This window comes from Equus quagga, chromosome 7 (assembly GCF_021613505.1).
Source record: "Equus quagga isolate Etosha38 chromosome 7, UCLA_HA_Equagga_1.0, whole genome shotgun sequence".
NCBI lineage: Eukaryota > Metazoa > Chordata > Mammalia > Perissodactyla > Equidae > Equus > Equus quagga.
The window spans coordinates 129327092-129340983 of record NC_060273.1 but is presented as its reverse complement, the minus strand read 5'-3'; the positions used below and the strand labels follow the sequence as shown (position 1 = coordinate 129340983).

At 49.6% G+C, this 13892-nt stretch overlaps 1 protein-coding gene across 1 annotated transcript; it reads right to left on the bottom strand.

The window, feature by feature from the left end:
* Positions 1-1307: 1307 nt before the first annotated feature.
* Positions 1308-9376, bottom strand: OTP (orthopedia homeobox). The gene is made up of 3 exons (XM_046665612.1): positions 9340-9376; positions 7639-8048; positions 1308-1838 (listed from the first exon to the last, which is right to left on the bottom strand). Exons 1-3 carry the CDS (start codon positions 9374-9376, stop codon positions 1308-1310), a joined length of 978 nt encoding a protein of 325 aa, XP_046521568.1.
* Positions 9377-13892: the final 4516 nt, after the last annotated feature.

The following is a 13892-nucleotide window of genomic DNA, read 5'->3' as shown; positions in this document are numbered from 1 at the left end:
CGCTTCTGTTCTCTGGGTTTGGATTTGACCAGCACATGCAGAAAGAGCTGATTGTGTTTCTCTGTACAAAGTTGCAGGGTTGTAGATGTCCGCGTGCACCCACGGCGCGGCCGGCAGGGGCCAGGGCGGTGGCCGAGGGGCACGAGGGACGACAGGACGACCACAGAACAACCAAGGGCACAGAGCAGCGAGGAGAGAGAAACGGAAAAGGAAGCAAACAAACCCCAGTCCTGAAGGATCCAGAAAAGAGATGTGGCTTTTGCTTCTACAAAAGGAAAATTTTCTGACATGTTTATTTTATTCTTCCTTATAAAGACTTATCAAAATGGGTAAGATCACCTCTTTTTCATCACATGACTGCTTTAGTCTACACTCCAGCCACCCGATCCACTGGCATGTTCCTCCTGAGAAGGCTTCCGTTCAATACCCTCACACATTGTGCTTAAGAAAATAAAAGTAAGAGAAAATAAAAGCGTTGTCTTGCAAGCCAATGGAGGGCTGCATGGATGAGGCTGGGTGGCCGGGCAAGGGTAGGCTGGTGGGAAAGGAAAGAAGAGAGGAGTTCGGAGAAAGAATACAAGGATTAATCAAATTATATCAGTTGGGCCCTCAGATGAGGCGGTTAGTAGCAGATGCTTGTCCTCCTTTAAGACAAAAATCCCTAACATTGTGCTGTCCCTTGAACACGTCCGTGTGTGACCCAGGTGCACTGTGTTATGTGTGCGCGCGCGTGTGTGTAGTGTCTGAGAGTGAGCGAGAGTGCGAGTGTGTGTGTTTCTGCCCACAAACCAGTCCATTGGTGTCTGATTTCAGATCCTGAGTCGACTCCCTGGTAAGTAAAATGGCGGGAAGGATGCTTTTTGCAGGGCGCGGGAGGAGGGGCGTGAGGTCCGGGGAAGAAGGGACCGGAGGGGAGGCGGCGGGCGAGGGGTCGTAGGCGTCGCGTGGAAGGTGCGGGTGGGAAGGCGCGAGCACGACGAGCGCGAGCCGGGAGGCCGGGGTCGCGGGAAATGGGGGGCGAGGCTCCGGAGACGGGCCGAGGGAGGAGCGCGGCGAGACCGGGAGAGGGGCTTTGGGCGGGGGCAGGGGGCCTGGGCGAGCGAAATCAGGCGGAGGGGAGGCCTCGCGGGCTGGGGCCCGGGGAGAGCCCGAGCGAGTGGAGGAGCGAGGAGAGGACAAAACGAGCCATGGCGGAGGCGGAGGCGGGGTCGGGACCGGGCAGGGCCCGGGCAGGGAGCGGGGTCCCGAGCGCGCGCCGCGAGGCCTGGGGGGAGCCCGGGGACGGCGCCGGGGGCGGCGGGGCGGCATTAAGTGAAGCTCATGGAGACTGTGTGCTCTAGCGCCTTGCGGCGGAGGGAGGCGATGCTCGTGCCCCGCCACACGTCGCTGCTGTCCGGGGAGCTGCAGAGCTGGGGCGAGCCGGAGACGTTGCTGGGGCCGGGGAGGGAGGCGGGCACCATGCCGGGGAAGGCGGGCTGGTAGAGGTGCGACTGCAGCCCCGCGCCGTTGGAGCCCGCCAGGCTGTTGGACAGGCCCATGGAGTTGGGCGGCGGCCCGGCCGCCAGGCTGCACTGGGACAGCGACTGCGCCATGGCTTGCTGCCGGCCCAGCGCCGGCGGCAGCGGCAGCTGGGACACGCCCGGCATGGCGGCCGCCGCCCAGCGGGTGTCGTTGGCGTGGAAAGAGCACAGGCTGTCGCCCATGGCGGCGGCGGCGGCGGCGGCGGCCGACGGGAACTGAGGCAGGCCTGGCGTGGGCAGCAGCGTGCCCGGCGCGCGGAACACGTTGGTCGTCTTCTTGCGCTTCTTCCACTTGGCGCGCCGGTTCTGGAACCAGACCTGGAGCGGGCGGGGCGGGAGACAGACAGGGCGCTGTTAGCGGGCCGGCCGGCCAGGAGCGGCAGGGGCTTGAGCCGAGAGACCCGCGTCAGATACACCCGCTCAGCCCCAGGCCGAACAAGTGCCCTCGGTCCGACGCGCCCACATCCAGCCGGAGACCCTGGGTCTGCACCAGCTCGAGGCAACTGATGCCCCTTGCACCCACCAAGTGCCGACTCCCGGGGTCCTGAGTGATCGTGCCCTCCCAGAGCGCTTACACACAGTACGAGCATCCCACCGCGTGCAGTGTTCTCCACGACCCAGCACGCTGGCACATTCCGTACGCTGCTTAGATGCACAGGTCTGCAGGCAGGCGCGTGTCAAGGCTGGACCCACAGGTGTACAAATGAAGATAAACATGTGTACCCATGTGGCTTAATAGTGTGCCTTATAACACTGATGGGGTATAGAATTTTCAGAAACGCTGGAAATTTGGAAATTGATGAAAGGCCATGGATGACATAGCCAGTTTCAAAATCGAAAGACAAAGGAAAACCCCTAACGCCACGGATGACAGAGCGGAGAGGTTAATACCCTGATCCGTGTGGGAAAGCGAGCGCCACTGAGCTACAGGCTTGTTTGGGTCGCCACCGTGACTTCTGATTCGCAGCGACTGCCACAAGTCTCCGCGCCTCCTTCTCAAACCCCTCTAAGGGCACCTTTATCTGGGCTGTGCAGGTGTGCTGGAACCTGCTGCCGGAGCCCTGAGCCCCAGGGCCTTCAAGTCTATTCCTTTCAGGAAATTACTGAGGATGCCAAATAACAAGGCCTCCAATTGCCTCAGGTCCCTCCCCTTCATCTATAAGCCGAAAGCAAATTTTCTGACCACTGCAAATTAAAGGAGGTCAAGTTTAAAGCTCACACTAGTTATGAATCAAATTTAACTTTGCTTCATAAATAGACATACCATAGACAAACCCAGATGTCTTTTTAAAGGAGATATGTTTGATAAAATACACTCCAAATGAAAATAAGCCTCCTACCCTTCTTTCTTAACAGTGACCCTGGAATTTCAGTCCTTACCAGACAAATATGCCTACGAATGTCAAATTCACTACCACAGGAGAAGGAAGGGTTCTTTCTGAAAGGTATCAAGTAAGTTGTCCGACCAACATAACCTCTCATCTCCCCATATTCGAATTTGATCTTTTTAAGTAATAATTAATAATGATAATTGCCAGCATGCCTATTTGACAGGCCTGCGGTTTAACATCTAGTCAGTTGGAGGTTTACCACGCATAAATATAACTGGTGTGAGACAAAACTCAGGTGCTGAGTTTCCTCTTAGAATTTGGCCAACATAATTTGACCACCATATTCGGCCAAAAGGTTATTCATCCGTTAATCTAAGCTATTTAGTGTTTATTCTGGAAGCTAAAGTGTCATGAGCCCGGATGTACCTGATCCGTTCTCGGTAAGCGAGCTATGCACAGCGGTGTGTGTGTTCACACCCATGCAAGTGGAGACACATTCTATGCCTACCAGTGTGAACGGCATTGCGATCTACAATTCTCGCCCTCCTTTGGGCTGGCCCTGGCCTTTCTGCCATGCCCGCCCCATCGCCCACCATTGTATCTTTCTCTGGTTTCTACCCCATTGCCCCATTTTCTGCCTACCCCAGTGTTCGGATTGGGTAAAGACGCCGGGTTCCCTCCCTGCTAAAGCCCCTTGAGCTGGTAGCGCAGCGGCTTAGTGAGGCAGCAGGGCCCTAGATGGTGGCTGGGATCAATGCGGCCGGCCGCGGATTGAGCTGTTAGCGGCCTCCGCAGGAGAATAACCGGCAGAACCCAAGGAAAGCACAGCGAGGAGTCGTGCGGCCACCGGTCGCTTTGCATTACCCACCCAAGGCTAGACTCCGGGGAGGGAGACCCGATGGATCCCTAGGTAAGGATGATGTCTGCGTCCAAACGACCTCCACCCCTCACACTCGCACCCGGATATATTTTGAAAGATATCTGTAAATTAAAGACCGGTTTCTATCACCCTGCAAGTATCAGTGAATCCTGAAATGTTTGAACGTTTGGGGCGGGCAGCGCGGGGGAGAAGGGTGGTGGACAAGGGCAGGGGAGTGGAGAGAGAAGCAGAAGAAAGAAAGGGGCGGGCGGGAGTGGGGGCGGGGGGAGGGGGGGGTTGTCCCGTAGAATTTCAGAAGAAAACACGTCCTCAGAAAGGTTGCTGAATCTCAGGCACCGGCGGAAAAGAACAGCTGTTAAAGAACTAAATACAGGAATAATCGAAAAATCGTGCTCAATTATGTTTGAGGGTTAGTAGTCAAATGATGGCTACAAATTTTTTATGTTTCATGGCTTACTGGGGTTGGGAAAAAAATCTGCATGGGGTCTGAGCACCTCCGTTCCAAGCTATGATGCATATGTTTTTAAAATGTGAATGTTTCCACTTGAAAACTAGAGCATGACAGATTAAAATGCAGGCAAAACCTAAGGGAGATTTTGAGAATGCACAGATGACAACTCCAGGAAATATATTAACCGCAGCCACGGGCCAACTTTGTACTCAGTTTGAAATGCAGCTCTTCTCAGAAAATGCTTAATACAACAGTGAGAATCTAATGGAGGTTGGAATTTAAAAATCCACTTTCATGATATCTGCTGTTACAGTAATATAGACATACTGTAAATGTACTTTAAAATATATAGCCCGTTTAATTCCCCACCTATAAATGGCTCAGGAATAGAGAAAGAGAGGGAGAAAGAGAGAATATTACTTTTTTCCCCTCGAAGCAAACGCTTTATGAAGATCTCATTGGAATCCAGCAAATGATTAATGTGAAGATTTGGGAGGAAATCTGGGGAGCTATATTAAAGCCTGGATCTCAGGTTCATTTCGATCAGCCAGCCGTGAACTCTGGGCCGAATTCATTACACTTTAATAGTGCTGGGAGAGGAAGAAAATGCAATTTCTCATTCCATTAGAAAACTAGAAAATACTCTCAGCTTGTCCCCCTATTAAGATGTGGCAGGTGACAGGGCCATTCTGGGGGACACGGTCAATGGAATTACAGCACATTATTTTTGTTCGTATAAAATATTGAAAGGCAAGCCTGACTGTGCAGAAGTTATTTCACTGATTTGGTTTTTATGTAAATAAAATATTGAAAGTTAATTAATCCGTGCTAGAGACTAATGATTATGCTTATTATATTGCATTTGATCGCGTAATTTGCATGATTCTCGCATTGCTGCTTAATAAGCCATTCCAGGTTATAAATAATTCTGAAATTGGTTTCTAATAATGGCATGCTATAAAAGGAATGGTTTTATTACACTAGCCAGAAAAGGGGAGCGATATCAGACATGGAATTGGCCTCCATGTGAGTAGAGGTGCTTTCATAAATACTTAAGAGGTATGATATATACCAGATATAGATAAAAATAAGTGTGTTGGATCATTTAGAGTAGAATCAAAAAACATCTTTTAAAACATACAATTGCAATAAATTAAATGTTTAGATCATTTTTAATCAGCACAGTGGCCCGTGTACTGAAAAGGATGTGTGGCAATCTGTTAACTATAAAGAAAACTATGAAGTACTCATCATATAAGAACATAAACCAATTACTATTTAATTTGAATTTGGTCAAGGAGCAATGGTACAGTGAATTGTGAACTAAATACATTTTCCATAAATTATTTTTGCATTACATTACATAATGTTAATCATTTTGAAATGTTAATTAAGAAGGTTATGTTGATCTGATTACTTTTTAAACTATGGAACATTATTTTAAAAAATATTGAAATTGCCATTCTATTAAATTGTTCCTATCAGCAGCCTCAAGCTATTATCTTTGGTTGAACATTATGCTAGAACAATTAAAGTGCTTTGTCTCTTTCTTCTTGATTATTCTTTTGTGTACTTTTAAAAAATATTGTTTCTATTACACAGTTTGTATTTTATTTCATTTACAACTTTTTCTATTAAGAGAATCACTACCATTAACCTTTGGAAGACCTAATAAAGTTTAATAGACCTCATTTTCTTTTTTCATAAAGTCGATTGTCCAATTATATTTTATTTGTGATTCTAAGTTCTATTTTAATTTAAGCTAATTACCACTATGTCTAGGTTAAACAACAGCATTTTACTCTTTAAAACAAAAATTGTTAGGTAATATTTCTCTTGAGGGACAAAAATCAAATTTATGAATTTTGAGTCGACAAGATTTTGACAAGCCAATACTAATCATTAGCAGTAATGGAAGTATTGAAATTGTATATTTCTGTTAAGGTTTGAACTCAACTTCGGATTTAAAAAGGGATACGAGGTAAAAATTTTTAAAGAGCATTAATAATGTATATCTGCACAATGCAATTAAAACTCTTCTGGTGCTTAATTCCAACGGCCCATGGTTCAGGGCTTCCAGAGTTCACTAAGGAAACCATTCAGACTTGTATTGAGTAAAAATGTTAATCTATCTTATACCCTGAATATTACTTTATTAATTTGACCACATTAGGTCCCCAATGACACTCGTTTGCTGATTACTTAGAACAGAAGCATAGGCTATTTTTCCAGATTAGACTACCTTTAAAATGCTGCATGGAGATAGAAATATTCAACACCTTGATTATAAACATCCTTGTCTCTTGCTTCTTAGATAAAATGTAAAATAAGTGAGGTCTTTAAACTTAATTTGTAAAAGCAGCTAGACCTGAGGTTGACATACAGAATAAGGGACAAAAAATATCACGTCCAAGATAGGCAAGGAAGATTTTCAGCACCCTGGATAGCTCAAGACTAAGCGCTCGTCCTGGTATTTCACCTCCAGGATCTGTCCATAAAATATTTGATATGTTGTTTTCATTCTCTTAAAAAGCGAAAAAGATCTGAGGTTCATTGGGCTTATACTTTTATTCCCCAATTTTCAGAAAAGTTATAGGTGTCTTTTTCTAAGTTATATATAATCTACAATTTGGAGGGTGGTCGGACAGAACAAGGGGTCAGTAATGATTTCGTCTACTACCTGTCAATCTTTCCTGCCCTAAATGTCCTTTCTTCACATCGGATATCTACAACAGAAAGCCTTCTCTTTTTTTCGACTTCCTTAGGGGAAAACCAGGGTTCATAGGCTGTAGGGGGATAACTCCAGCCTCCCCCAGCGCATTGGTTGATCACCAAAGTTCAAACTCTTTGCCATCATCAAGGCTAGCAGTATTTTGCCTGAGAGCGGCGGGAGGGTGATATTCGGGAGAATAAAGCTACACCGTGAAACCCAGGTGTGGATCTTTCTTTTTTTAAAGGCTCCCATTACGCCTTATTTTCTCACTTTACATGTTTTCTGTATAATTGTTGCATTCCCCCGTTTATCCAGACTTTTAACACAAACTCATTATGGAGTAATGAAATACTTGTCAATAAGGCGACTGGAGCGGAGGTGCCCGCCCGGCTTAGCCGCCTAGGAAACTCGGAGCGGAGGCCAGGATCCTGGAGGGAGGGAGACGCCAGGGTTCCCTTCTCAGGAAGAAGGAGGCGACGTAACAGTGGAACAACGCCGGCTTCTCTTTTGAGGAGTTTCTGCGGGGATGTGGCTAGACTGGCTGGAGATAGAGGCCCTGTCTGTCCTTTGGAGGATGGTGATCCGGGCCAGTTTCCGGGCAGAGGAGCTAACAGGACCCAGCAAGGCATAGGCAGCCGAAGCGCAGCCCAGAATCCCGGCAAGGGAAGGAAAGACTCCGCTTCCTTTGCCCAAATCACCCTGCCCTCTCCTTGTCTTCTGTCCTGGCGCCCAGCCCGACGTACCTGCACTCGGGACTCGGTCAGCCCGATACGCAGCGCTAGCTCCTCGCGCATGAAGATGTCAGGGTAGTGAGTCTTGGCGAAGCTCCTCTCCAATTCGTTGAGCTGCGCAGGAGTGAAGCGCGTCCGGTGGCGCTTCTGCTTCTGTTGGCCCTGCTGCTGGCCGGCTTGGCTGGGGTTCGGGCCGCCTTGGGGCCCCGGCTGTTTGTCCGGGTCCTTTGCACTTACCGCCAGCGAGGCCGGCGTAGAGCCCACTGTGGTGATGTCCTCCCCGGGCAGCAGAGTGGCTCCCTCGACTGGGTCGGAGTTGGGCGCTAGGTCCCCCGGATGGCCCCCGGGGTCGGAGCCCCCCACGCCCAGCCTACACTTCACCGCCTCCCGGTGGCCCAGAAGCTCGGCGGCATCTTTCATACCTGAGGAGGCAAGGGGATCGCGGTCACTACTTTCCTGGCGATGCCAGGAGGGACTGTCCTCCCGGCGGTGTCTTCCTTCAGCCCCATCCTTGGCTCCCTCCACACCCATGTTCGCCCTGTGGAGGAAGCTCCCGGGACACTCAGCTAGGTTCCCCAGGATTTGGACAGCCAGGCTGGAACACCATCCCCCGTCCCTCTCCCCTCTCTCCGCAGCCGGCGCCCGTAGCGCACAGCGCACGCTTTCGTCTCTCCTACAATGGAACACTCCCAGTGCCGGCAATGAAACACGCCGAGGAGTCCCCTTCACGAACCGTACCCCTGGCGCCCAGGAACCCGAGAGCATACTCTTGGACCAGAAAAAAAAAGAGAGCGAGAGAGGAGCAAAGAAAGAAAGAGAATTAAAGGATTCCTTGGTTGCTGCCCGACCTGCGCCGGGGAGCCTGACTGACTGTGCCTCCGGCCCTCAGCGGTTCCCTCTCACGCTCCGAAGATGAATACGTCTCCAAGCCTTCCACCCCCCGAAATCAGCCCAAATCAGCTCCGCCTCCCCCTCGAATCAGAGAAAGTGTTTGGAAAATGGAGTCACATCCATCACCAAAGATTCCCAAACCGGAAACCCAGAGCCCAGCAGCCCAGAGAGCGTTAAGGAAACCCTACACAGGTAACAGTGAATCCAACTTGAGAGAATTCAACTCCTCTTTCCAGAGAAATGAAAGGCGCGTTCTCCCGGCCACAGGCGAGGCCGAGTCTTTCCAGGCGGGACGCCTATTAGGAAGAATTTGGCTTTTCTCCTTTCTCAATGAGCCCTCGAAGCAGATCCGCTTCCATGGCAGCAGCTTCTCCTTCAGGACAGATTTTTACAAATTCCACCATACTTAGACGAGGAGGAGAGAAGGAGGTGGTGGGGAGAATGAAAGAGAGGGGAAAAAAGAGGAGAAAGAAATCCCAAATCAAAGCAAACAAGAGGGAGAAAGAAAGAAAGAAAAACACCTCCAAACAAATTATCACGGGATAGATCGCCTTTAAAAAAAATAATAATAAGGGGGAGGAGGGAAATGCAAAAATAAGAAAACAAAAAGTAACATCATTTCCCACTCCTTTTCTGGATCTACATATTCCATAGATTTTTTTTTTTGAAAAGACGATGTTAAATCAAATTAAACTTTAATGCAACACAATTACTTTTAAAGAAATTAGTCCATTTAGGGCGCATTAAGGTAAAATAAGGAACAAATTGACAATTTCCTGCCCCGGCTTCTCCTGGCCGCCGGGGCGAGAGGCGCGCACTCACCTAGCCTGGCGTCCAGGAGGTCGGCGTGAGACAGCATCGCGCACCGCTCCAGGGCGAAAGCTGTTCCCCCCCAAATTTTAGCGGCTTGAAGTTATTTAAAATAGATATAAGCTATAAGCTATACGATATAGATATATATAGATCACCTAAATGAAAGAAAATTCGGTTTGTGGTTAAAAAGGGGGCTTCTTGCATTATAATGTCCTTTAGAGAGACGGGGAGGTGCTTAACAGTTGAATGAACCCGTGAGCAGCTCGGCGAGGGGACCAATCAGGAGGGCAGCCTGCACATGTCAGCGCCCGGAGAGTCCCCCACTCCGCCCGCCCGCCCGCCCGCGCCCGCCCGCGCCCGCCCGGAGGAGGCGGTGGCCGCAGCCCTGGCGGCTCCAGCCCGAAGCAGCAGCGAAACCAGCGGCGGCCGCCGCGGCCTCGCCCTGGGCTTCTGGGCCCGACCCCCGTTAGTTCCTCCCTGCGGTTTTCTCAGGCACACCTTTCCTTCTCCTTGTCCCACCCTGCTGTCTCCACAGGCGCGGCTCTGTCTCTTTGAGCTAGCATCTTCTTGGGGACGAGGCGGGGCAGAGGACAGAGCAGGGCATGACCCTCGCGTGACCCGAGAGTCGCCCCCGCCCGCGGGCTCTGGGCGACACTGGCCTGCCGCTGGTGCGGGCCTGCCGATCGGGAGCACAACAAGGGCACCCCGCAGCCCCCACACTGCTCCTAGACTTCGCTGCCGCCCAGCAGGCCTGCGCCTAGGGTGCAGACGCCCTGGCTGGGACCCCGGGCCTACCGAGTCCCAGTCCAGCGGCAGGCCTAGAGCGCACAACAGGAGTCGACTCCCCGGGCGCTTCCAGGGCCCACGGTCCGCTTCAAGGACCCGCGCGCAGCGTCGATTCGCGCGCCCTGCACCCTTCCCGCCGGCGCCCGCCTGGCTCACGCCAGCAGCCTGGCCCGCTACCCGCTCCTTCGGCCAAAGTTTCTAAGTTCAGCTTGGCTTCCAACTCCACTTAAGACTGTAAATAAAGTTAAATGCTCTTTATTTTCCTCTTGAATATGTTAAACTACTTGAACAATTTAAAGCGCTTTGCACAAGTGAAGCGAACCATTTCTAATGTTCTGATTTTTCAGAGCCAGCCAACAACAAAGTTTAGATTAGTAATATATTTCTAACCAGAGTAATTTTCAAGATCATTAGGCATTTATGTAATTAGTGCCAAATCTATAAGCTTTTATTACGATTATTAGAGTAAAATCAGTATAAATTTGTACTAATTTACTACTGTTTAGACTTGGCTGTCAAGCCCAGAGGTTCTTATTGTAAATGATAACTGAGGAAATTAAGTGCAAAATTCTGTACCATTTCTGATCTGCTCCTAAACAATCCGTTTCAATTGTATTTGTAGCAGAACATAATGCCCTTTTAAAGTTATTTGACTTGTATTTTTATTTGCAACACAAGAAAAATGCCCTCTACCCAGGCACAATGAAAACTGATATTTACTACTCTCAACTTGATTAACATTGATTTTTAATTCAAGAGTGATGCAATTAAGATTATTCATTTAGTGCAAATAAAGCTTCCACAAAAGGGTGGCCCTATGAAGTCTGTTTTAAATAATACCGAGCAAATGGCTTTTTTTGTTCGCCGTCCAATTGACTTACACAAAACATTGGAAATGCTGCCTGAGAGCAGATGCGAGAGGAATTGTGTGTGTGTGTGTGTGTGTGTGTGTGTGTGTCCTTAGCTCTGTGTGTGACAGGGACTGAGCAAGGAGACAAAGGAGGCGGCAAGGCGAACTCTGGGGCAGTTTCGCTTCCTCCTCCTTCTCTCCTGCAGCCCGTTCCCCTCCTTCCATGCACACACACGCGCGCGCGCGCACACATGCACACACACGTGTCAGCGCCGGGCATGAGCCGCACAGGCTCCTTCCGAGCTGCGGAGACAGCTTCCCCCAGAAGCTCTGGGCCTGGCCGAGCTTCGGCGGCCGCCGCAGCTGCTGCCCACGCGGCCTGTCTGAGACCAGGGCGCCGGGACTGCGGGCTGCGGCTTGGCTGAGCCGGGGCGGCGGCGGCGCGTTTGGGAGCCGAGAGCTTCTACGGCAAGCGCCTGGTGTCCTCTACGAGAAAGGCTTTGCTTGGGAGGAAAATGCCTAAACCTAAAGCAAACAGTCTCTCCAATAAAAGCTTTCCTTTCCAGAAACAAAACCCTGAATCTAGAAGCTAGGGCGCGAAGCGAGCGCGGCAGGAGGTCGGACAGCAGTCCGGGGCGGGGCGGGCGTGCGCCCTGGACGTGGCTCCTGAGTGCGCACCTGGTTGCACCTTCCCAGGGACTCGCAGGGGGTTTGTGCCCACCTGGGTGGGGCTTGTGGGGTATCCAAGACTCGAACGCAGGGGCATTGGTAGAGAGAAGTGTCAGAGGAAGAGACAGAGGGCCTGGCATCCTCACCCCGCTCCTCCAAACAGGCGGGTCCGCGGAGGCCCGCACCGCCGTGGCACCGAACCCTGTCTGGAGAGATGGAGGAGAGGCCACGACCTGGGGAGAGCAGAAGGGCATGGGGCTCTGAATCTACATGTGTGTGCACACAGGCGCTCGTGTCCTCATCCCACAGCAGCCCCAGAAGAGCCGCCGGCCGTGCAGCGTCCTCCCACACGCACTCGCTCGTATATTGTTTTGTTGTATCTTTCAGGTCGATAAATAAATGTGTAATAGTTAATGTGAAGACACATCAGAGTAATAACAATGGGACGAAATCAAAGGATTATCCATCTCTGTTAGTAACCGCTGAATAACAATGTTGCGGCGTGATTGATAGCCCGCTTCATTTTATGACTTTTCTATTGGTCTTGATTTTTATAGCAGTATAAACAAACTAAATCATTTCTTCCAAGACTTCAGAGCAGAAGCATCTGGAGGAGGGGGGAGGGATAAAGGAAAGAAAAGAAAGAAAGAAAGAAAGAAAGAAAGGGAAATCTGAGAGTGGGAGGGGGTGACAGGGGCGGTGTGGGGGCGTCGAGGTGGGGAGGGCGCAAGCTGGAGCTGGAGCCGGAGCGAGGAGCCGGCTGCCAGCAGGCGTGGCGAGGAAAACGACAACAGTCCGGATGTAAAATGCTCGCCCCCGCGCCCAGTTCCCTCTCGGCAGCTCGTTTTGGCCAATGTCTGAATCCACCTGGGCTGCGCCTGAGATGTATTTACCAGAGTTTTATTCCCCGTCATCTTCCCACGTTCCTGGGGCAGCCGGGAAAGTGCCGGTCAGGCCCATTGCTATTGATAATTTAAGGTATTTCCCACATGATCATGGGAACTGAAGTCCCTAACAAGGCGAGGCTTTAGCGCAATGGCCCCCAAATCTTCGGAATGACAAGAATGTCTTCAGAAATCACTTCAAAGCAAAGTAAAAGGATTTTCTATGACGGATCCAGTGATTTTTCCTCAATAAATAGGTTTTAGATTGTTACACACACGTAGAAGTGGAACAAAGGGAACTACCAGAAAATATATTGGTTGCCCCTAATAAAATTTATTTAGACAGTTTACTTCTCATAAAAAATAGAGATTGAATTTTGTACAAGAGCCTGCCAAGGGGCGATGCACAGGGAAATCATTTTTTTCTTTCTCCTTTTTCCCCCTTCTTCCTTTTAACGTAGCACAAAGAGCATTTAAAGGCCAGGGAATGTGCTCTGGCTCCCGCAGGGCCGTGTGCCCAGACGGAGCCAGAGAACTTTGTAGTTTTGAGAGAAGTCAGCTTTCCGGGAGATGTATATTTTAAAAGAAAAACAAAGACCTGATGACTGATTATGTAAACTATAAGCATAGCACCTACAAAATCGGTGTCTTTCCTGCTTTGCCATCCTGGTCCAGAGCAAGATGTAGAAATACAGTGTGGCTGCATGGGGAGGTGGGATGCGGGTGGTGGGGGGAGGGAGAGCCAGGGAGCCAGTGTCTTAATGATGGATTTATGCTGATTAGGTTTGTAATTTTTATTTTCTCTTTAATTGTATTTCTGTGTTCATTGCGAATTCTTTGTGGAGACAGAGAGAATAAAAACACGTACCGGGTGCTCCTGAAGAATTGGGTAGTGTGCCCAGCCCCCTAATTGCTTTTTCCACTTACAGAAACCTCCAGTTTTTATTAAATGTAACTTTCGGCCGCTTGGGTTGTTTGTAAACTGCTCTCTTTTCTTTGCAGACAGTGGGCTGAAATATGGCGCGTTATTATTCACATTCCTGCTATTAAATGCTGAATTGTAACATTGTTCCCTTTAATGAGGAGCGCCTCCCTCAATAATTAACGATCTCACATTTTCCTATTTTCTTGCCTGATGAAAAGAATCAATTTTAATTCGTGGCAAATTACAGCCATGCTTTTGGGTATTATTTGCTTACAGAAAACAAATCAAGTGACTTGAACACTCCTGTTTACTTTCTCAGATATGCAATAACCCAAACGCAATGGCAAATCAGATCATATTCCTCAGGCCTACCTTGGAACCTCAAAAAGAACAAAAGGTGGGGGCAATCATCGAGGAAAGACCAGGAAGCTCTCAAGTCCACTGCGTT